Raw genomic sequence first — 24,566 nt, 5'->3', positions numbered from 1 at the left:
AGATTCTCAGCAAGGTTAAAAGCCTATTCTTGGATGTATTTCCAGGTTAAATTGCAAATTACATTTATAAAGAGTATTTACTTGGTTACTTATTTATTGTTTGTAGTAAGTATAGCAATATTCTCAGCACAGGTCAAGGTCATATTTGCTTCTTGCCTTTGTCAGTATGCCTGTGAGTACCAGTTGCTGGGAAGGAACAGAGGAAGAGGGCTATTTATTTACATGCTCACTTCTAGTCATTGTGGGAAACAGGATTTTTGGACTGATTCAGCAAAGCTTAGCTCATTTTACCTGAAATTTTGAAAAAGGAATTTGTGCATGTGTACCTTTATATATAGGCCAGTTTCATTAGTTTTAGTATGGCATAGAAATAATGAGGTGGCTAGAAATGTAATCAGATGTGATCTGAAATGCTTGGGGGAGTCCTTCCACCACATGACTGAAGTTGGCTTTAAACCCTCCCACCACACCACACCCACTTTAAGGCCAAAACCCAAACTACCTATCCAGAGGACTACACTGACTTCCCAAACTGACTCCTAGTCAGAGAATGTCATAGCTAAGAATAGAAGCAAATCCATATACTCTGCCTGCAGCAGGTATCAACTGTGAATGGCCACTCCAATTTCAAGCTTGGAGTCACAGATCACCTGTGGGGTGGGGACAGTCTCTGAGAATGCCAGAGATTGAGTATGAAGAGTGGATGTTAAGGAAAAACATAAGCACAAAAGAGAAGTTCTGGATGTAACCAGGCTAAATCAATAGGGTTGTCAACGCATCTTCAGGGACTTTTCCCACCAAGTATACACCGAACCCATTGGGAAGATGAAACTCTCTCTATCGGCTTGTGTTTAGTTGTGTGCCTGCCTACAACGGGAGAAGACATGGCCTCCGGGGGTGGGGAGCGGAAGGGTGGTTCTGTGTGTGCCAGATGCCTCCATGAGGCTGCTCACTTGAGGATCTCTGACCCTTTAGAGGTCAGGGCTGTCAACCATCCAACAATAAGCCATAGAACAGAGCAGAAATAACATCATAACACCTAGCCCTGTTTTAGGGATCGGCAGCATCTGGAGGCCCCAGGTCTATGGAAAAGAAGACTGTTGGCTGCAGTAACAGGACGATTTTGCGGAGGAGGGATAGGACTCTCCCATCCCTTTTACTGAAGGTTTCCAAAGTAGCGGTCTTTAAAACTAATTGCTGACCACAGCTGCTCCCCTGCTCCCCCACCCCCGGCAGCAGGGCTCTTGTGCCAGTCAAGGTGTGACAGGCAGAAATTCAACAAAAGCAGCTCGCCGCCGCCTCCTCTTCCTTGCTGCTAATCAGTGCTTCACCACCACACCTCTGGCGCGCCCTCGGGCTTCGTAGCGGGCGGGCGGGCTCTAGAAAGAAGGTGCCCGTGTCAGCCCTCGCGAGGGAGAGGCGCTGCGCCAGCCAGCCAGCCCCTCGGCGGCCTCGTGGTGCGCGCTGAGCCCCTTCCCGCCTCTTGCTGGTGGAGGAGCCAGCCGTGCAAGGAGGCGCCCGGGCGCTCGTCAGTTGCTAAGATACTGGCGGCGGCGGCGGCGGCGGCGGCTCCCTAACTCGGAGGCATCTGTTGGGTCCTAAGGCAGCGGCTGCTCCAGGGTCCCGCTGGCGCAAGGGAGGTGCCGCTGGGCTAGCGGGCGAGGGTGCATCCGACCGCCTTGCTGCTTCCCTTCACGCGCCTCCCCCTGACCCGGCGCGGCGAGCCACCGCAGGACTCCCCGCTCCGGCTCCGGCTCCATCCCTCTCCCTCCTCGTCCCCTCCTCCCGGCCCCGCCCGGCTCCGGGTCTCTCTCTCTCTCTGTGTGTCGCTCGCTCACTGCGGCTGCGGGCGGCATCCATCGCCGAGGAAGGCAGACCAAGAGGCAGGGAACTCAGCGCCGCCGACACCACCAGCCCAGCCCAGCTCGCTCCCGGGGCAGATGCAGGCCATCAAGTGTGTGGTCGTGGGAGACGGGTGAGCGCCGCCGGCGAGGATCGGCATCGGGGTGGCGGTGGGGACGACGAGGCTGGAGCCCGGCAGCGCGGCAGCAGCAGCAGCACAGACCATGTGCCGCCAGCAGCGCCGCCGGGCTAGGCAAAAAGCATGGGTGGGGCTCTGGCGGTCGGGGAGAGAGCGAGGATGCTTGGGGGAAGGAGACACGGCGCGCCGCTTCCCTCGGCGCTCCCGGGACGGGAGGATCCTGCGGGGCGGGGGCAGGGGCGGGGGGCAGGCTTCCCTCAGCGCCGATTATCCTCTTCTGAGCGCCGCCGACTCCACACACGCCCATCTAGCTGGCAAGCGCCTGCCCGCCCGGATCTATTGTTGCCCCAGCAAATCCACCTTCCCCGGGCCGCCGCGCCAGCCCTTCCCTTCCCGCCCTCTGCTGCTGCTGCTCCTGCTGACAGGAGCTGCCCCCTCTTCGCTCTGCTTCCCCCCGCCCCTGCCTGCTGCAGTCTCCAGGGAGGACTTTCATCACCCTCGCGCTAGCTTTTCTGCTCCCTTTCGTGCCCTCCTCCTGGTCCCAGAGCTTCGCCATGCGGCCTGGTGATGGCATAGGAAACCCGCTTAGTCGCTCCGCGGTCACTCAGTTCCCTGGCAGCTGGAACTAGGGCCGGGCGGTTGCTTGTCTTGTGGTAAGATCCCACACACCTTTTCTTCCAAGATCACGGCCATTGTGCCAGGAGTTGGGATATAAATGTGCTTTGAGTGTGAGGATGATGTAGCCACGTTGCTTCAGAGCAGGGAGAAAGAACAGCACTTTGGCAGAAACAGCCAGTGCTCCGCGCCAGGAAGAGAAGTCCTGATGAAGTTCCTAAGCCACGGCTCTTTCAAAAGCTGTGATTCTTTGGGTGGAGGGTCCAGCCAGCTCCACCAATAATAACAGTGCTGACATACCTTATAGTGGCTGCATCTAGTGCTGAGATAATGCATGTGAAACACAGTTTGGATACCTCCAACATTACATATTATGTTAATGTCACACGATAAGAGGACATTAGGTAGTCCAGTGTCTCCAACTCCATTAATGTTGGATAGTCGTTTGTTTTTGTGTTAAATTTTACAAGAACAGATCAATATAGCAACTAACATCTTTCATATTTATCTGTTTTTAGCTTATATCTTGCTATTGTACACAAATTTCATATTTATCTGTTTTCAGCTTGGTATTGTACCAAGATATAAACTAATGTATTACACGTATTTTCAGAAAACAAGAGATTCCATAAACACCCTATTTTATCAGGTGAAAAAAGAAGCAACTATAGCCCCAAAAGTGAAGATGGTTTATACAGATCAATATTCATACTGCAATGGCAGCTTATATAACTTGTTCAAATCTGCTCAAACTGCATTTGATATTAATGCCTTCAGACATATACACAAAGACTGCCTTTAGTGAAATATAGCTGGTCCTTATGTTGAGGGCTTCAACGGGATAAGATTAAATTTGTGTGATTTTGCTGCTATTGGTATCTTTACCACAATACTAAGTCACTGTGTTCTGCTGAAGAGAATAATTAATCATATCGCTTACCTTACTTACCACTTCTTTCCCAAAACTTGTGCAATTCCACCAGCAATGTATAATATCTGCTCTAAGTGGTAAGCACTGCAGCATCTCAGTTTATTATTACTATTTGTTTTTACAAGGCATTAAATATCATTGATAAAGTATTCTATAGTAGCTTTCATTTAAATGTATACAATGGGAGGTGGCCAAACAGCTTGTAAAAAAGTAAGATTTGTGGTTTCCATTTGTGGGTGCCTGGAGACTATTGCTCTATTGGCTGATATTAGAGGATGCCCCTCCTATATTTTTATAGTACCGTGAAATGTTCTATTACAGCATGCAGAATTTTTTAAAAGATGAGATTGGACCATTAACCCAGCTTCCCCAGACCTTTATTTAAGCAGGTGTTAGATTAATTGCTAAGCCATACCCAGAGCAAAATAAAGATTAGCAACCAGGAGCACTGAACATTTCATAACACAAAGCAAGGAGACACTATGGGCAGGTGCAGGTAGAGGTCCTCTCTCCATACTTTATTTTGTCAATCTAGAATGCTGGTGCTGATCACAAGATCATTATTTCTGTAATGGAAATGTTCTCGCAAGCATCATTTCTGTGTGTGTGTGACAAGAACAGTGAGAAGTAAATCTTCTAGATTTTCATTTTGAGACATATTCTCACCTAGGAAGCAAGGCATTCCATCACTGCCTATCTTTTCTTGTGATTGCATGGATGAAATCATTGCTTGTGCCTTTATCTCTGAGACATGGTGGCTGGATCATTTCCAATTGCAAAGCAAGAGAAAAACAACATGCAACAAGTAAAGGTGCATGCTAGCGCATAGTACAAGTGAGCAAAACATGATAACTAAGGCCCTGGATTTGTTCTCACAATCTGCATGGTCATACTTAAAGGGTTCAGTACTATTGCTGAGCCGGTTGCACTCCCATGGAGCGTGACACGAGAACCCGTGTTTTACTGGCAAATTGCTGACTGTGGCAATCATAGTCCCATCATAATCCCAGTTTAGGATTAAACGACAATTGACACCTACACTCGCTGCTGATCATAGTTTAATCCTAGTTAACTGTCAGACAATTAAAAAACCATGCAAAACTAATTAAAATACTTTTTAAAAAATTACAAACCTTGGAAGGCCAGGCCAAACAAGTAAGTTTTTATGGCTCTCTTAAAGGCCAACCGCGAGCCTAAACTGTGGATATCTGCTGGGAGTGCATTCCATAGGTCAAGAGCAGCTACAGAAATGGCTCGGTTCTGAGTTGCTGCCAGACGTATCATACATCTCCAGATGACCTCAACGAGCGATGGGGATCATACCGAAGAAGGCACTCTCTAAGGTAGCCTGGACCCAAGCCGTTCAGAGCTTTAAAGGTAATAACCATCACTTTGTATTTCGCCCGGAAACATATCAGCAGCCAGAGCAACTGTTTTAAGACAGGAATAATATGGTCTTTCCAGATTACCCCAGAGACCAATCTGGCTGCCACATTTTGAACTAACTGAAGTTTCCGAACTATGTACAAAGGCAGCCCCACGTAGAGCACATTGCAGTAGTCGAGCCTGGAGGTTACTAGCTGATGCACCACTGTTTTGAGGTCGTTCTCTTCAAGGAATGGACGCAGCTGTTGAATCAACTGAAGTTGACAGAAAGCTCTTGGGGCCATATCCTCCACCTGAGATACCAGGGTGAGGCCAGGATCCAAGAACACTCCCAAACTGCGTACCTGTTCCTTCTGGGGGAGTGCAACCCCATCCAACACAGGAAAATCTAACTCATCCCTTAAATTCTGATTCCTTACAACGAACACCTCCATCTTGCTTGGATTCAGCTTCAATTTATTACCCCTCATCCAGCCCATTACTGCCTGTAGGTAGGCGTTTAGGAAGTGAATGCCATTTCATGATGATGATAAAGAGAAATAGATTTGGGTGTCATAGGCATACTGATGGCACCCTGTACCAAATCTCCTGATGACCTCACTCAGCAGTTTCATTTAAATGTTAAAAAGCATTGGTGATAGAATGGAGCCCTGAGGGACTCCATATAATAGCTCCTGTTAAACAGGAACTGTCACAAAGCTCCACCATCTAGTAACAGTGTATACTCCTGTTAACTGGGCAAAGAAGAACCTTTTAAAGTGGAATCTTTGTTATATTTAGAAAGGGACAAGCAATTGTCCCTTTTCAAGTTCAGCATAGTATCTCCCTAGTGATTGTTGCTGGTGTTGCCCTTGTGTTTCTGTGTGTTTCTTTTGGGATAAGGACCTTTTGCTACATAAACCACTTTGGGAACTTTTTTGTTGAAGAGAGGCATACAACACCCCTTGATTATTCTTGAGTTCTCACATTTTAATCTGCTTTTGTAAACTCGCCTATATATTTTATCTTGCTTTTTACTTACGTTATGAGCCTGGGTTGACAGTTTGTGGGAACAAGCACTCTACAAAATGTGTTTTCCCTTCACCGTAGAACAATTAATGAAATCCTTGGTGGAAGAAGTTTGGGTGTGCTGGGAATATGGTACAAGGAAATCTAGACAGGATCTAATAAGCTGTAGGGCAGTACAGTAAATGGACACATTGTTTGTTCCTCCAAGCCCCCTGCCATCCTACTGTAGCTATGCTTTATGGCTCTGCTTTCCTTTCCTCAGGGCTGTCGGGAAGACCTGTCTGCTGATCAGCTACACAACCAATGCCTTCCCTGGAGAGTACATCCCCACTGTGTGAGTACTGGGGGTGGGGATCAAGGCACACACTCTACTATATTGTTGTGGGATGGAATGCATGTAAGAGCATTCTTGCTTGTAAGTCTCGCCCACTGGAATGTTGATCTTCTGAGTGCTGGAAGACTTAAACTTCTAGATCCACTTCAGGTGTGACAAAATGCCTATATTGACAGCACTTCTGTATCTGGAGTAGTACACTCGCCCATGTGCAGATCATCATGTGTATCGAGTGTGCATGTATATTATTTTGCTGCAGTTACATGAGATGCCATGGTTGGCCATGGCTTCCCTGTGTATGCACAGCAAAAACATATACTTGTGTGAGCATAGCAATCCACATAGCAATTGCATGCTATTTCATATATGGAATTTTTGAGCAAAGCAGTCTTGCTTGTGTTGGATATAGTGACTTTCCAAAACTGTGCCCTGCTCCAAGCACAGTTTCACTATGGAGAGTGTTCACAGTGGAAAATTTTCACACAGGGCTTTTAAAGCCCGGAATGGTGGGGTGCGTTCACATATCGGCCAGATTTACCGCAAAGTCCCTGTGAGTTATTGGGGAGCAGTTCACACACAATTCGGGCTTTTCACTGTGCATTAGAGTGTAGCCTGATTTATATCTGGGTTTTAAAATATCCCCTATTTGTGTCGTTTTTGGGGGGACAACTTCAAGTTCACAGTAAAGCTTCTCTGTAAACTCACGGTGAAGCCTGCTGTATTTAAAAGTCCACAGTCACTTAATTCAGACTAGTTTTAATCATCCTTTTGCTCACAGAGAGTTCTTGTGAGTGTGTGTGAGTGCATCCGCTTGCCGTTAAGTAACTTACTGGAATGGAATACAGAGATTCCAGCACAATCCAAAGCAGACTTACTTGGGAGCGAGTTCCATTGAGCTCAGTGGGTCTTTCTTCTGAATAAATATACCTAGGGATTGTACTTTAAATATTGCAAGGGTATTAAGCGGTGGAAGACCAGGTTTACTACCATTTAATCTCTGTTTGTTTATATACTAGAACTGATTTAAGTATGTCAGCAGTTACATTAGCAAAGTAAAGTGAGGGAGAAGATTTTCTGAAGTGTGCAGTACTCAGTAGCTACTGATTAAGAGAACTAGAGTGTGTGAATTATTCTGAAGCAATTATCTAAAATTAAATGAAGTGATCTGCATGTGATGAGGGGTAGATTTTTCTGTGGCTGACAGAAGCGTTTTCCTTCCAGGTTTGATAATTATTCTGCCAATGTCATGGTAGATGGAAAGCCAGTAAACCTTGGTCTGTGGGACACAGCAGGCCAAGAGGATTATGACAGGCTACGTCCTCTTTCCTATCCACAGACGGTAAGTGCTGAGGCTGCTCCCTCCTTCACAAGTGGGGTGGGGTCTGTATCCCTTTTTAGGAAAGGACCTGCCAGTTCCTGCTTACCCAAACAGGTGCTGGTCCCAGTCAATTCTGCACCAAATACATTCCATGACCTGCTATCACAAAGTCTGCATTCTGTGGCCATGATGCACATGTTCAGGCATGTTAATGTCAATTAAGCAAGGGTGTCATCACAAATTCAGAAGGCTCTCCATGACAGCCCTCATCGCCACATCCACCCCAACAGCCATACCCCATAGCCACGCCCACCTAATGGCCACACCCCTCACTTAGATAGATGTAGTCATGTTGGCAGTTCTGTTAGGATAGGTTCCTAATCCTACAGAGTTTGAACCTCATGTGGATTATTCACCCAGAACAGCAGTCTGGATTGTCAACCACAAAGGGTAGAGCATACTTCAACAACAACAAAAACAACAACAATAATAATTAATTAACAAAATACAAAGATCTACAAATTGAAATTGAAAGGCTGTGGCAGAAAAAGACCAAAGTAATCCCAGTGGTAATTGGCACCCTAGGTGCAATTCCAAAACAACTTGAAGAGCACCTCAACACCATAGGGGCCACAGAAATCACCATCAGCCAATTACAAAAAGCAACTTTACTGGGAACAGCCTGTATTTTGCGACGATATCTATAACAACAGCAACAACATTGACAATAAAATTCAGCCATCCCAGGTCCTTGGGAAGGACTCAATGTCTGGATAAAACAAACCAGTCAATAACACCTGTCTGACTGTGTAATCAAGAAATCATCATCATCTTCACTATCAGCCAATTACAAATAGCAACTTTACTGGGAACAGCCTATATTCTATGACGATATCTATAATAATAACAACGATACTGATAATAAAATTCAGCTATTCCAGTTCCTTGGGAAGGACTCGATGTCTGGATAAAACAAACCAGTCAATAACACCTGTCTGACTTTGTAAACAAGAAATAATAATAAATATATTATGATGATGTAATAATTTTATTAAAAATAATTATTACCATTATTAATCTCTTATTTGCTAGCCACCCCATAACAAATTGTCCTTGCAACAGAACACATGATGAATAGTAATAAAACCAACTGTTGTCCAATAGTTAGTTCTGTAACAAACTGTTGGGACAGCATCAGCAGCATATTAAGGTCATTCACACAACCAGCCCTACCTGGGCTAGAACTGCCTTACATGGGTAGAGCTGGTTGTGAGGACTGCCGGGATTGCCCGCACCCTCCAACCTTGCTGCCCAGTCATGTGGGCAAGCAGACTGCTGGCAGCTCCTTTTGGGTTGCCAGCAGCCAGCTTGACCATAGAGCTGGGTGGGAGGAGCACCCTGGCAGCAGGCATTCTCCTAATGCACTGTGCTGCTCGTGTGGTGCCTTGTGGGCTTCCTGGTGGCTGGGCTTTGCTCCTTGTGGCTCTGAATTGCCGTGGTGCTCGCTACCGAGGCGATTGTGTGGGTACGTGGTGTGGCGAAGCCCAGGAGCCCTGCTCATTTGGGGGAAGGTGGGTAGGATCCCAGCTTCCTGCCCAGCCCTCCCAAACTCCAGCCCAAGCAGTCATGTGATCAGCCTTGTGATTTCTATTTAGAATGCAAAGGGCTTTGCATCCCTGCTGAGAGCCTAGAGGAGAAAAAGAGAAGACCCTGCATCACTGCACCACTACAATTAAATCTATATCACATATCTCTGTTCTGTGACATCTGGTATTTGAGGAGCAGGGCTTGGAAATAGAATGGATACTGTTGAGATCAGGGACTGTGAATGGACTGAAGTATGGGGAGAGAAACCCAAGGATTGACATTATGTTTCCCTATCCTGCTGCATGTGAAGCCACACACCGTCCTAGTCATATCACTCATGTTCCTATCTCCACAGGATGTTTTCCTGATCTGCTTCTCACTGGTGAGCCCAGCCTCCTTTGAAAACGTCCGAGCCAAGGTAACACGTTCTTCTCATAACATAGTGTGGGGCTGTAGCTCAGTGGCAGAGCATCTGCTTAGCATGCAGAAGGTCCCAGCTTCAGTCCTTATGTCCAGGTAGGGTTGAGAAAAACTCCTGCCTGAAGCCCTGCTGCCAGTCTAGAGTAGTAAATACTTAGCTAGATGGACCAATGGCCTGACTCAGTAGATGACAGTTTCCTGATCCCCTAGTAGCAGCCTTGCTACAGAGTAGCAGAGGGCGTCTTCCTCCTTGCTGATCAGAGCAGATCAGTAGAGCCTTTGGAACAGGATTAAAAGTCATGATAGGTAGTGAGAAGCATGAAGTGGCACAGAATCTGTCTCTCTCTCTCTCTCTCTAAGGACCTCCTCACCTTGCTCAGTAATGGCTATTTATCTTAAAGGCAAAGTGTGCTGTCAAGTCGATTTTGACTCCTGGCGCCCACAGAGTTCTGTGGTTATCTTTGGTAGAATACAGGAAGGGTTTACCATTGCCTTCTCCTGCACAGTATGAGATGATGCCTTTCAGCATCTTCCTTTATGGTTGCTGCCCAATATAGTACCAGCGGGGATTTGAACCGGCAACTTTCTGCTTTTTATTTGATTGATTTTCTATACCGCCCTTCCAAAAATGGCTCAGGGCAGTTTACACAGACACATAATAAATAAATAATGGATCCCTGTCCCCAAAGGGCTCACAATCTAAAAAGAAACATTAGACACCAGCAACAGTCACTGGAGGTACTGTGCAGGGGGTGGATAGGGCCAGTTACTCTTCCCCTGCTCAGTAAAGAAAATCACCACGTTAAAAGGTGCCTCTTTGCCAAGTTAGCAGGGGTTAGTCAAGCATTTCCCTGCTGTGCCACTTATGGTGGTCCTATTTATCTTAGGTACCAGTTTTCTTCCACTCCAATTCATTCCCTTGTCTCTCACACATTTAGTGGTACCCAGAGGTCCGACATCACTGCCCCAACACACCAATCATCTTGGTGGGCACCAAGCTGGACCTCAGAGATGACAAGGACACCATTGAGAGGCTGCGTGACAAGAAATTGGCCCCCATCACTTACCCCCAGGGCCTAGCCATGGCCAGGGAAATTGGTGAGTTTGGGAAATAGGGGCTACAAAACGGGCCTGGATCTGTGGAGAGCATTATATTCCTCCTACAGTTAGAATAAATTATCACAATTTTTCCCTACCATGAGGACTAGAAACTTGCTTTAAAACAATGAAACTAAAGTGTTCAGGTTTCTGATGGTGAAGGACAGCAATCACATCTCCCCACTAAGCCTTGTCGTCTCTTCCATTCCTGTAGGTTCAGTGAAGTATCTAGAATGCTCTGCCCTTACACAGCGAGGCCTCAAGACTGTCTTCGACGAAGCTATCCGTGCTGTGCTCTGTCCCCCACCTGTGAAGAAGCCTGGCAAGAAGTGCACCGTGTTCTAAGGGCATCTGAGTTCAGCATGTTGTGGGTGTCTCCTCCTTGCGCGTGCGAGGAGGGAGCGTTTGCTGGGTGTTCCCGCAATGGGAGAGGCGGGGCCCTTCATCATGTACGAAGTCAGTGTTTTTTTAAATGTCTCTTTGATTTAACGTCTGTGTCGGTGTAAAAGGGCCGCATGAGAGAAAGAGGAGCTTGATGCTGTCCCACCTCCAGAGCAGAGCAGCAAAAGGAGCATGCTCTCCAGGACTCCATGCCAGGGGGTAGTGCGTGAATAGCAAGACCAGCCCTGTGTTGCTGTTTCTATGGGTGCTAGAGCTTCGTGGTGGGAGCAGGTAACTAACCCCAGTTGTGGGGGAAACAGACAAATGGGACACAGGCTGGAGGAGGAGCCATTAGCGCTTTATTGTGTGAGACAGGAACCAAGAGATCAATGCAGCTCTGTGCCACCCAAAGCTGCCTTTGCCTTTCAGGACATCAGCCTGTGTGTTGCTCCTGAGCTCTCCCAAATATCGGGAGGAAGGTCTCTCTGCTTTGTCCAGTCTGGGCAGCAGCACAGGGCCGTAGGGCAGGGATCTTTGTGTAAAAACCAAACAAAAAGTAGGATGGAGGGTGATGGCCAACCCTTTCCTTGTTGTTGAGTGTAGTGGAATGGGGGATGGAGCAAGGAGAGCTTTGGAGGGGTTGGGAGGGAGACAGGTCCAGTTTTTAATCATCGTGTAGAGTGATGAGCTGAACACCTCTTATTTTATACAATAAACATTTCTCCATAAGTAAGTGGGTGTGGTTTGTTTAGGCGCAGTCCATTTTCTTCACTAGTTCTGTGGATCCTAGTTCTGGAATCTCCCACTCCATTCTGTTCACTCCTTCCATGCCGCTTCAGCAACTCTGGATGATGAGACAGGATCCTCACACAGAGCGGATACGCTTCCACAGAGACTGAAGCCAACACCATGCTTTAGCAGGCAAGGAACCCACCGTCGACTGGCAGCATGGCCCCTGTTGTCATGTTGCTCTGGTCACCCAGCAGGAAGAGGATGCTGTTGACAACATCGTCCACCTCTGCAAGGAAACAGGTCCCCAGAGTAGCTGAAGGAGAGTCAGGAGGCAACCAGAGGAGCTGAGTCCTCTAGGCCTTTCACAGGTGGGAAGAAATTCCTCCCTCTCCAACCAAGATTGTCCTTCCCATCCTTACCCTTCCTGACCAGATCAGCACAGCACCAGCATTTCTCCCTTTGGCAGCTGCTAGCTGGAGTTTGTGAGTCAATTTTGCACCATGTGATAGGGAAGTGATACAATCATCAAAATGGGCACCCACCTGATAATTGTTTTTCCATGTCACTTTTTCATCTTTGATGTGGTTATCATTTTAGGGTGCTTTCACACAAACAAGGCCATACATGAGGGGGTACATCCCCTGCATGAAAACTGTGTCTCCTGGCAACTGTATATATCAATTCCTCTGCCAAGAAAAAACAGCAGTTTTTCCTGTCCCTGGAGGGATACCCCAGCTGACATAAGTGCTTTGAAGAGGAAATAGAAAGAAGGCTCTCTCTCCATCCCAGAGATGTAATCCCTTTAGCCTCCACCATCCCAGGCAGAGTGGGTTTGAGAAAGCACAAGCATTGGTCCGAGACTCCCAGCACAACTGCAGCCTTGACCCTCACCCAGCCCTGCAGTCTATTACCCAAGAGAGATTGCCATTTAGGAATTGAGTCCATCTTTTTCTACCAGATTTCAAAGTCCAAATAGGCCTCTCTTGGCCACTGGCATGGCCCGGCAGGAGGCCCTGTGTGCCAACTGACCTGCAAACTTCCCCAGTGGGATGCGGTTAATCATTGGTCCAGCTTTCTGGGGATCAGTCCAGTTGAGGCGTCCCATGGCAGTCATGACCACAGTGGGGTTCACGCTGTTTACCCGGATCTTGAAGCAAGAATAAGGCAATAGAGTATGAACACAGCCTGAGCCTGTATATACCATCAGATCACCTCTTCTAGTGGTAAGACTGTTCTGTCCATTCTTGTCCAAAAACAGGACCTCCTAATCCTGTCTTCTCCAGAGCCAGAGAGCTTTATCCCTCCAACTAGCCTGCAGGGATATATGTGGCTCTGATTCACTCAACCTGTTCACTCCAGAGACAGGATCCTAACAGTCTCCCTCTTTGGCACAGAAGAAGCTATATACCCTTGTTATTATCTCATTTTATTCACTCAGCTCTGGCTGCCATCTACCTGTCACTGACAAGGCTTTTCCTGCTCCAAATATCCATCTTCCCCTATTCGGGAAGGTTAGGCTCTTACCCGATGAGGCCCCAGTTCCAGAGCCATTGTCTTTGTCAGCATGTCCAAGGCACTCTTGGTGGAACCTTCAACAAACAAAAGCAGCACTGAACCTGTCCATGGTCTACTCTTCCCTCCTCCCCATTTGCTCTCATGTCTGTGACCATCTTAAGAACATAAGAACATGGATCAGGGCTGGATCAGGCACAAGACCCATCTAGTCCAGCATCCTATTTCCCACAGTGGCCCACCAGATGATCCCGAGAATCCTACAGGCGTGAGATGAGGACATGCCCTCTCTTTTGCTGTTGCTCCCCTGCAACTGGTATTTAGAGGTATCTTGAGGCTGAAGGTGGCCTATAGTCATTGGCTAGTAACCAGTGATAGGCCTGTGTGAATTTCTCTAAACCCTTCTTTAAGTCATCCAGGCTGTTGGTGGTCACCATATCTTGTGGCAGAGAATTTCATAGGTTAATTATGCATTGTGTGAAACAGTACTTCCTTTTGTCTGTCCTAAAATTTTTGGCAATCAGTTTCGTGGGATGACTCCTGGTCTAGTGTTATGAGAGAAGAAGAAAAATTTCTCTCTCTCCACACCATGCATAATTTTATAGACGTCTATCATGTCTCCCCTCAGTCTTCTTTTTTCTAAACTAAAAAGCCCCAGGTGTTGTAGCCTTGCTTCGTAAGGAAGGTGCTCCAGCCCCCTGATCATCTTGGTTGCCCTCTTCTGCACCTTCTCCAGTTCTACAGTGTCCTCCTTTAGGAATGGTGACCAGAAATGTCCACAGTACTCCAAATTTGGCCGCACCATAGATTTGTATAAGGGCATTATAAAATTAGCAGTTTTGCTTATAATCCCCTTTCTAATGATTCCAAGCATGGAATTGGCCTCTTTCACAGCTGCTGCACATTGAGTCGACACTTTCAATGAGCTGTCCCCCACGACCCCAAGATCCCTCTCTTGGTCAGTCACCAACTGCTCAGACCCCATCAGCGTATATGAGAAGTTTGGGGTTTTTTTGCCCCAATATGTATCACTTTACACTTGCTAACATTGAACTGCATTTGCCATTTTGTTGCCCACTCACCCAGTTTTGAGACATCGTTTTGGACCTTCTCACAATCTGTTTTGCATTTTACTACCCTACATAGTATAGTGTCATCTGCAAATTTGGCCACTTTGCTGCTTACCCCAACTTCTAGATCATTTATGAGCAAGTTAGAGAGCACCATTCGCAGTATGGATCCCTGGGAGACCCCATTTCTTATTTCTCTCCATTTTGAGAACTATCCATTTATTCCTATCCTTCAACCAGTTACCAATCCACACATGACCTGTCCCCTTATCCCATGACTGCTAAGTTTACCCAATAATACTATGTCAGCTGGATGACCTGTATCCACATACCTGTTGACCCTCTCAAAGAACTCCAAAAGGTTGGTGTGAGGCAAGACTTGCCCTTGCAGAAGCCATACTCTTGAGCAAACATGGCTTGAAGCAATGTTCTAATTACAATCAATCTGAAAACTTGATACCCTACTTGATATTTCCAGCTGCATTTCAGGGGGAAGGACAGCACAGAAGATTTGAGAATTATACTCACAGTAAACTGTGTGATCAGCAAGAGCCCGATGGGAAGCCTGGCTCGAGACATTCACTATCGCACCTGGTGCCCCCCGGGCAATCAGCTTCCGAGCAACAATCTGAAATGGGCAATATCAGGGAAGGAAGGAAAACTTTAAAAAAACCCACATTTATATCTCGCTTTCCCTCCAAGGAGCCCAAAAAGGTGTACATGGTCCTCACAACAACCCTGTAGGGTAGCTTAGGCTGAGAGATATGCAACTGGCCCAGAGTCACCCAGTGAGTTTCATGGCTGCATGGGGATTTGAACTCAGGTCTCCCCGGTCCTAGTCCAACCCTCTAACCACTGCACCATACTGACAGCTTAGAGTTTAACCCAGGCCTTTAGCAGCATAACCAAAGACAGACTAGAGCTCAGATGAAAGAGGAGAAGGTGAAGATTTAATACACCTGCTGGGCAAGCAACAGCATAGTCTAAGTTCTGCATGTTCACCACCGGAAGGCTGCAGTTCTATGCACACTGAATTGGGATTCAGTCCCATTGACTTCTGAATAAACATGCATGGGATTGAGCTGTAACTACAAATCCTACTAGTGGCTAAAATACCAGTCTAGACATTCAAGGAAGCTTTTTGCTTGATCACCTGCATGTTGCTCAGAAGCTAGTGTTGCCCTCCCAACACTAGGGAGCCAGCGTGGTGTAGTGGTTAGAGTGCTGGACTAGGACTGGAGAGACCCGAGTTCAAATCCCCATTCAGCCATGAAACTAGCTGGGTGACTCTGGGCCAGTCACTTCTCTCTCAGCCTAACCTACTTCACAGGGTTGTTGTGAAAGAGAAACTCAAGTATGTAGTACACTGCTCTGGGCTCCTTGGAGGAAGAGCGGGATATAAATGTAATAATAATAATAACACCAGACAGACATCTTCTCACCTGCGAGACATGCAGTGCAGCCCGAAGGTTGACACTGAAAGACCTATACAAAATCCAAATCAGATTAAATATGCAAATTAAAGAATAAACAGACAGCAGCAGCTTGAGAGGACCGTTGAGTCCTCAAGCATTTGTAATCTGTAAATAGATCTCCCCCAATCCTGCCAGCATATCTACCTAGTCCCCTTCTACTCCCAGGGCAGCAGAAGCATGTGTGGTTTATGCCTCTCTGAGCCAGATTTTTTTTTTTTTTTCAAACAGAGAGATTCATATTTAAACACCAGTCTAGGACAAAGGTTTTATTATACATCCTTTTCAAGATGAGATGCAAAAGGCCTTAGGAAATGAGAATCAGAATCTGGCAACTTGTGATAGGAAGTGAGTTGCATCTCTCTCTAGCTAAATAGTACTGGTCGGGGACTTCACCCTTAAGCCCATGTCATGGATTACCTGTCAAAGGCTTCCTTGGTCACCTCTAGGAATGGCTGCAGCAATGCTACAGCTGCATTATTCACCAGCAGGTCAATGTCCCCCAGTTTGCTCAGTGCTGCCTCTGTAGCCTCCCAATCTCCTAGGTCCACACACAGCGTCTGAATGCCAGGGCACTGGGGACAGAGCAGAGGGAAGAGGGGGAGAAAGCTAGTGGGACTGCAGGGGAAGTGTGTGTGCGTGCACGCACACATGCACTCAGGCTTCTGTGGTTCTAAAGCAGATGGAAAGGAGATTTAATGAAGATGGAATGTGACAGTTTGAGGAGATGTTGTTCCAGTTAACTAGGGCTGATGGTTCAAAGAGTAGGATCCAATCATTAGACCCTGAAAGGGATCTGGTACCTTTAAGGGTACTTCCACATGTGACATTAAACATGTGTTTTGCATCACCTTGCACCTGTAAGATCTACACAGGTTACTTAAAAATGTACCTTTGATTTTAAATTTGAAGATAAAAAAGTAAATTTTGATTTCCGAATGGTTTTCTCTCTTTTGTATTCACAATACCAATAATAACATATGTACAAAAATAGTTCCCAAGAGATGTAAAGATACATTTTAGTGTCATGTGAAAATATTCTAAGAGTTGTATAGAAGGAGGGGGATGGGCAAAATGTGAGTTCTCCTGTAACAACAATGTTGTGATGGAGAAAGGCATTCCAAAGGTTGCAAACTTTTTTCTGGCCAGGCTCCTGTTAATAGAATTATTTTATCCAACCCTTCAGGCACAGCTTCTCAGGACATAATTGCTTCTTATACCTTTCTCAGGTATAAGAAGCAATAACAATAAATAAAACCATTACAATTTGCAATAAAAACTAGTCAAATTAAAAAGCACCTGCATGCAGGCAGAACTGATCAGAAGAAGCTCTTCTCATGACTGCATCTCTATGCTGGGGAAAAAAGTTCTCATTCCACTACTGAATTTCTGTTTATCACAAAGTTGCTAAAGGCACAGGAAGTTTTTTTTTTGGGGGGGGGGGAGGTAACCCAAGCCATATCTGGCCAGAAGCCATTTGGCAACCCTATTCACAATTTTCTGATGGTGGTACTGCGATCAACAGGCTCTCCGTCTGGGGACATGCTAGAAAGTCTGCCCAGGAAAAGAATATTGATTGGAGCCTTGTAAGTGAGGGTTGCTTAAGCCAGGGATTCTCAACGTTGGGCCCCCAGATGTTCTTGGACTTCAACTCCCATAATCCCAAGCCAAAGGCCACTGGGCCTGGAGATCATGGGAGTTGAAGTCCAAGAACATCTGAGGGGCCCAACGTTGAGGATCCCTGGCTTAAGCCTATGGAGGAGTCTTGGAGCTGCTAGGCTGGCGACCATGGGATGGGTGGGCTTCCTGTAGGAATTGGGGCCAGGGAAAGCGCCAGATGGTTGACTAGAATGGCCACTAGCTTGGATGGCTTTAGAAGGGGCATAGACAAATTCATGGAGGACATGCCTATCAATGGGCCACTAGTCTGGTGGCTATAGGTGATTTCCATCCTCAGAGGCAAGATGCCTGTAAATACCAGTTGCAGGGGAACAACAGCAAGAGAGAGAGCATGCCCTCGCCTCTTGCCTGTGGGTTTCTCAGGGGCATCTGGTGGGCCACTGTGGGAACCAAGATGCTGGACTAAATGGGCCTGCTCCAGCAGGGCTGCTTTTGTGTAACTGGAGGAAGTACTACTGCGAGATGTACTGCAGCTAGGGCGAGCCTTGGCCAGCCACCTCCTCCTAACCTCCTCCCGCAGGCTGTCGAGGTCCGCCTGTGTCTGGCTCAGCGCGACCACCAGGGCCCCGGCCCGGCTCAAGGTTACCGCCACAGCCCGGCCGATCCCTGCAAAGGGGGTACAAGACAGTGGTTAAAAGGGCGGACAGGGCGGGGAAGGGATCCCTGCTGCAACCTTCCGCCTGCCACCGTAGCGGCTCTGACCACCCGCTACCTTTGCCCGCCCCTGTCACCAGAGCCCGGCGACCGGAGAAGAAGCGCTCCATCTTCCTGAGGCGGAGAGCCGTCTGGAGGAGTACAGAGTCCGCGATTCGGGGGCGGAGATAGGAGGGAAGGGTGGGACGATGCAAGATCTGCCCCGGGTTTGGGGGGACGGGGAGGAGGGCTTGCAAAGGGACAGGCCCCAGGCCTCCTGCTTGCTTGGGCGGCCCTCTTCAAGACGCCCTTCCCCTATCCCCAGGGAGGGCACGCCCCCTAAGAGCGCTACCCCGCCGCGGGCCGGGGAGGTCACGCGAGTGCTCTTTCCTCTTCGGAACAAATGGCGAGCCCTCCTCGCTGCGGGGAGCTGCCCGCGAGACCCTTTGTTGTCTGTGTGCTGCTGGCTGGAGGCTAGCGCGGTGGCTGCCTGCCCAGCCCACCCGCCCCGAAATGGTTTCCTCTTGCTTTACGCCGGGTGCTCGCTCTTCACCCCACCCACCTCCCGCCATTTAACAATACTAGAGCGACCATTCCTTTGTCTGGAGTCTAGGAGTCCTGTCCTAGTTACTTTTGGCGCCATGCTTTTCTTCTCTCGGTAGCGGGGTAAAAGCGGCAGCTGCTCCTACGAGACAACAGCGAGGGGAACTAGGGCGTCTAGCAGCGCTGTGATGATCTGGAGGCAGGTTGTCAGCCTCGCCTCCCGCCGCCGCTCAACCAAAGAGAAGAGTTGGGCTCGTCAACCAGGCTCATCATCATCAGGAGGGTCTCCACAAATCAGACGGGGGCTGAGATGGAGCTTCGCTGAAAACAACTCTCGCACAAGGGCTAAGTGGGAGAAAGATCTCTTGGTGGCGGCACCTGGGGGAGAAATCTATATTGGGGTGGGGCGCGAAAGAGGCACAGGGCTATTCAGTGCGGATTCAGTGACCCCTCAATGCTAAACCTATTGCCCGATCATAAACTGGAGATTAAAATTAGGCTGCCGTCCCAAGCATGCGTTCTTGAAACGTACACCCAAACCAAGAGAACATCTATCAGAGATGCTGCTATATCTTTTTCAGGACAATGCTCCCGCACGTTAGTTAGTTATCTCTCTCTCTCTCATATTTCTGTACCGCCTGATATGCATATCTCTAGGCGGTGTACACTTCTGACCGAGAAATGGCATTTTTGATAGAAGTTCTCTGAAGTTCTCTTGGTTTTGGTCTACATTTCAAGAACGCATGCTTGGGACGGCAGCCGAATTTTCATTTCCAGTTGATGATTGTTCTCTGTTGGCAAAATATATCACAGATAAGTCTCCTGTTCAATATACCAGTGTTCTCATGTGGCAGATAGAACCATTACATAGCGTATATTGCTATATCAAGTGCATTAATCTTGCTAATAATATCCATGTAACTAAATCATCTGAAATAATTAATAGTATGCCAAAAACAGGAAAAATAATAACACACATACATTTGCATCTACTTAAATTGCCACATCTATTGCCTCAAGAAGCAGCTACTCCCTAATCTAAATCCAGCCTCTAATATTCAATAAAATATTGAAGTCATGGTGAACGTTGTGTTCTATTCACTTATATGCAAACACCTCCTGCTTTTACATCTCTCAGTCTAAATAAAAGAAACCAAGGAATGTGTTTTACCTTACTTTTTTTCCATGTCTATATGGAAAACACCCTAATCTTGGCTCTGATCTTATGCTCCATGGTCCTTCTTCATTCCTCTCAAGTTTCCTTAATTTTGTTGTCACTGGACACTGCCCCCCCCCCACAACTGACCACAGCTCTGACCTGCCTCTTGAACCCAGGCAGTAATGAAGGTTAAAACAAGCATTGGGTACCTGCTGGCAGGATCAGATTGCAGTCAAGTGTGTATGGAGTTCTCCCTTTAAAGCTTTCTTCTGTTTAGTTTTATGGATCTGTGCTTCTATAAAATATGAGTTGGACATAGGGAGCTGCCATATATTTAGTCAGACCTTTGGTCTATCTAGCTCAGTATTGTTTACACAGACTCGCAGCGGCTTCTCCAAGGTTGCAAGCAGGAATCTCTCTTGTCCTATAAAAAAAATAATCTTGTCCTATCTTGGAGATGCTGCCAGGGAGAAAACTTTGAACCTCAGATGCTCTTTCCAGAGCGCTCCACTTCCATCCCTTAAGGGGATATCTTACAGTGCTCAAGTCATGCTTGCTACCATAAGACTAGCTCTCCTCAAAGGTGCCAGAATTGTGTTTCTAATGTTTAACAATCCAGACTTTCACCCACTGCTCCTCCGAATTAGCCTAGATTTCACTTAAAACAGATGATGACTATATTGTACCATATTCAGTGTTCACCCTTGATGACTTGGTAAGCCCATACATGGATCTGATTTAGTATTTTTAATTATTCTGTGTCATATTGAGAAGTTATTAGTTACTGTTTTCTTGTTGTTTGCTATTTTATAGCTGGTCCCCACTTGGGAATTAATAAAAAATGAAAAGCGGGTAACAAATATCTAAACAAAAATAAATGTATTAGAGGATTATCTGTTGTTAGATGTTTTGGGGACTTATGCTCCAATAAAAGCTACCACAAGGCTTTTAAAAGTGGTTTCAGACAACCACTTGTGTGGTTGCCAAAAACACATTGTGTGGCATCTGCAACTTAATGGAAAGCCTGATGGTTGAACAGTGGTTGAACATTACCACTGTAGTGATCTTTGGTCTGAGGCTTCTCTTATTGAGCAGGGTGGGGAGATTGTTTGGCATATGGAATGTTGATGTAAGAGGGAGAATACTTAGTGGAATATGTGGGGAAAAGACAGTTTTGGGGCAATTGATGTGTGATTGAGATTTGGGATGAGGGTGGAGGGTAGATTAGTTCTTGAGGTTAGATAGGATTAGGAACCTGTTAGAAGCTATGTTCATAAGATAGAAGATAAACAGATACCTGAATAAGTGTAACAGACACACCCAGGGACCGAAAAACCTTATAGGTTTTTCTTGTTTTGTTCATGATAAAACAGGTAAATCATAACATCTGGTATGTTCTCCTAAGACCCACATATCTTAAAGGTTTTAACACCTACCTTGAAATCTGGCATAAGCACAGTTGGGCTGTGCCACCACATTCTTACTAGCCCATATTTCTATGTGATTGCACTGCAACACCAGCCTCACCATATGTCCAGATACTATAGATGCCTTGTGATACTAGGGGACAGCTAGCATGAGCAGAATCGTCTATTCTAAACTCAGCATAATTTCTGTAGATGAATGTGCCACACAGTTTATATGGAAATGAGTTGTCTGCTCTTGAATGTTCCAGAACCTTCCTGTCCCTATGACATCATGTGTTGCCTGCCACACTCACCTAGAACCTCCTCCTGGCCCAGACAGGCCAGTCTGTGTCTCCTGGTCTCTCCTAGTCAATGCTGAGCCGCAAGCAGCTGGTGCAGGCAGCACAGCTCGCAGAACAATGTGGCAGATACAAGGACATGGCCACTGCCATGAAGCAGCTTGTGGTGGAAGGGAAGGAGCCATTGACTCACGAGGAGAAGACCCTGCTCTCTGAGGCTCACAAGCTCCTAATACAGGAACATTGTTCTTCTTGGCGGCGGCTAAAGTGCTCAGTGGAGCAAGGGGTTGGAAAGCAGAAGGAGCAAGCCCAGGCCTATCGTGAGGCTATCAAAAAAGAACTGGAAGCACAATGCTGGGAGATTCTTAGCTTGCTAGACAATGTCCTGCTGAAGCACTGCAGTGAGTCAGATGATGAAAGCCGGGCTTTTTACCTGATCATGAAAGGAGACAACTACCGCTACTTAGCTGAGGTGGCCCTGCCTGATGCCAAGGAGACACTCGTTAAGTCTGCAGAGAAAGCCTATGGAGAAGCTCAAGAACTTAGTCAGAAGTACATGGAACCCACTCACCCTTTGGCCCTGGCCCTGGCCCTGAACTACTCTATGCTTTATTATGAAGTCCTCAACAACCCCCAGCAGGCAACCAAACTAGCCAAAGCTGCCTTTGATAAGGCCATTGCTGGCTTGGAGACCCTCAGCCTAGAGTTCTACAAGGAATCCACAGTCATCATGCAGCACCTGAGGGACAGCATTGTGCAGTGGACTAGTGATCAACAACCACAGGTGGAGAACAATGTGGGAGAGCTTGAAGGCTAATAGCCAGGTCCTGAAACTGGCACTTAAACCACCATGAAATGAACCATAAGATTAAAGGGTGTGTGGGTGGGATACAGGTGCCGTCTGTAACTTGTCTTGCATTCATCCAGGTATCAGGCCCATTCCCATGATGATTAACATAGGCATAAGTGTCTGTGGTCCTTTATCTCCTGATTAGAAATAAAAGCCCATTCCTGATGTGCTTTGATTCAACTGCTGTAGATGCTTAAATCTTCCAGATCGTTATCTGATGCGAGGACTAACAAAACCATGTAATTATGTTCTGCCTGTCAAGCTTCTCATGCAATCTATCTGGTAATTGCCAAATTCCAAAATACAGAAGGTTCATTGGGCAGATCCAGTATGGCAGTTACTTTGGTTGAAATAGGGCCTTAGCAGTGGCATTGCATAACTGGACGAGGGGTCTTACGGGCAACTGCCACCCCAATACTTCCAAAGATGCAAGCACTAGTGTGTTTCTCATTTGGCATTATGTTCCCTTGGGGGTCTGTTTAGGCCTTCAGTTAATGCTTATGCTTTTTGATTGAAAGATTGCTTTGGTGGAGCTAGGAGTTTATGTGACTTTGCTTGTGCTGACATGGATACAATTGCTCTTAGTGTTGCCGCTCTCCTACTATGCTTTCTTTCTGCAATACCTTGCATAGTGCAGTTGAACAGCAGTCACATTGCTGTTGACTTGTACCAGTACAACATCCGGTTTTGGTGTACCAGTGCAACCATTTGACTTTTGATGTTGCTCTGATGCCACACCTAGATTTCCCCCTTGTCATATGCAGCAGCCCATTGGAACTGCTTGTTAAGTGATTAATGATTAAGAGCTGCAGCAGACTGCCCAAAAGAAGTAGCATTCTCCATTACAGGATCTTTGTTCAGTTGACTCTTAGGAAAGCAGGAGCAGGAGCCAGTAAGATGCCACTTCCATGAGAATTACAAGTCAAGTGCATGCAAGTGCATGCAATGGTGCAAGGCAGTTAAAGTGCTGCAGAAGAAGGGAGACCACTGGACATTAATGTGCTACAGAAAGAACCCTAAACGGATCCTGACAAGTATCAGGGTTAAACTGAATGGTTGACATGATGAGGGAAATTATTCAACATAGTGCCATTGCAATGGTAAGACAGGTTAGGCTTTGTGTAACTTGTTATTTTCATTTCACTGCTCTGAATAATTGTCCTCATGTCGGACAACGGGACTACTTTTAACTCCCACAGAGAGAGAGGATGGCTCGACCATATTCCCATTCTGTATAAAGCACATTTTAAGGCAGAAATGGCTAGAGATCTTATCATAGTAATTATCCAAGTAAGACATTTAAATCCCCAAAGTGCACATGGCTGAGACCGAGATTTGTCTTGGGCCACCCAAGAACCCCACTACAAGTTTGGGCAAAACATCTTGAGCTCTGTGACTTTCCATCTGAGAGTGGATGGAAAACAAAACATGCTTAAAAAAAAAAAGTTCTGACCACTACTGAAAGGCATTAGCAGGAGGTCACATTATACAGCCACACTTGCATGTGATGCCTGTTCTGATGCTGTACTTAGCCACTGCGCTCCTACCATGGAAATTGTTTAAACATTGGCAAACACTGTGTTAAAACACATTTGTTTAATGTTCTAAGGGGAAATGGTAATGTAGTAATGAGTTCAATGTGCTTTTGCAGACCCTAAGAGTTTAATTACCACTGGTCACTGGAAAAACAGCTCCTCTGTGACATTATGTCCATGGTGATACAAACACATTGTCAGGGAAGATGAGTCACAGCTGCAGCCACTGATGATTTCTAAATGGACATATTTTCTTCATTAAATATTAAGCACTAGACTGTAAATAATGGTAGAGTCCGCTATTAAAATGTTTTGAAATGCTTACAAGCTTATAGTCAACATTTAAAATATATTCTACTGCTTGGTTTTAAATGGGGAATCTGCTAAATGTATATATTTAGCAAGCGTCACATCCATCATAAATGAGGACACATGTGAAGTACCCACGTACTTCATTCAGAGGCTGAAAGCTGTCTGGCAGACAACCAGCTGGCAGCCATGTGCAAGGGGCGTGAATTGTGAATCTGTACTCACAAGAACAGAGAAATCAACTCTCTGCCCAATAGTAAGCATTTTTACTCAGAAGTTCCTGTGAGAAGTTATCTGGAGAGGAACT

At 46.5% G+C, this 24,566-nt stretch overlaps 3 protein-coding genes across 8 annotated transcripts; 2 read left to right on the top strand and 1 right to left on the bottom strand.

Moving 5' to 3' along the window:
* Positions 1–1,453: 1,453 nt before the first annotated feature.
* RAC3 (Rac family small GTPase 3) lies at positions 1,454–11,792 on the top strand. Its single transcript, XM_053294490.1, has 6 exons — positions 1,454–1,975; positions 6,184–6,255; positions 7,477–7,594; positions 9,516–9,578; positions 10,519–10,678; positions 10,893–11,792. Exons 1-6 carry the CDS (start codon positions 1,941–1,943, stop codon positions 11,021–11,023), a joined length of 579 nt encoding a protein of 192 aa, XP_053150465.1. The 5' UTR covers positions 1,454–1,940; the 3' UTR covers positions 11,024–11,792.
* Positions 11,397–18,766, bottom strand: DCXR (dicarbonyl and L-xylulose reductase). Of its 6 annotated transcripts, none has more exons than XM_053294483.1 (8): positions 18,511–18,766; positions 18,034–18,131; positions 16,266–16,420; positions 15,816–15,858; positions 14,902–15,001; positions 13,316–13,380; positions 12,821–12,938; positions 11,397–12,077 (listed from the first exon to the last, which is right to left on the bottom strand). In XM_053294483.1, the coding sequence occupies exons 1-8, from the start codon at positions 18,728–18,730 to the stop codon at positions 11,974–11,976; spliced, it is 903 nt and encodes a 300-aa protein (XP_053150458.1). In that variant the 5' UTR covers positions 18,731–18,766; the 3' UTR covers positions 11,397–11,973. The 6 variants fall into 6 exon arrangements, 5 of the variants coding, with proteins under 5 accessions (XP_053150458.1, XP_053150459.1, XP_053150462.1 ...); XM_053294484.1 differs by lacking the exon at positions 18,511–18,766 and adding an exon at positions 18,238–18,502; XM_053294487.1 differs by lacking the exon at positions 18,511–18,766 and adding an exon at positions 17,145–17,199 and having other exon boundaries at positions 18,034–18,132.
* Positions 18,767–21,561: 2,795 nt separating this feature from the next.
* LOC128344425 (14-3-3 protein gamma-like) lies at positions 21,562–22,595 on the top strand. Its single transcript, XM_053294488.1, has one exon. The coding sequence runs from the start codon at positions 21,639–21,641 to the stop codon at positions 22,380–22,382; it is 744 nt and encodes a 247-aa protein (XP_053150463.1). The 5' UTR covers positions 21,562–21,638; the 3' UTR covers positions 22,383–22,595.
* The last annotated feature ends 1,971 nt before the right edge of the window (positions 22,596–24,566 follow it).

Source organism: Hemicordylus capensis, chromosome 2 (assembly GCF_027244095.1).
Source record: "Hemicordylus capensis ecotype Gifberg chromosome 2, rHemCap1.1.pri, whole genome shotgun sequence".
In the NCBI taxonomy this organism is placed as follows: Eukaryota; Metazoa; Chordata; class Lepidosauria; order Squamata; family Cordylidae; genus Hemicordylus; species Hemicordylus capensis.
The sequence above is the reverse complement of the archived record's forward strand: the minus strand, read 5'-3'. Positions and strand labels throughout refer to the sequence as shown.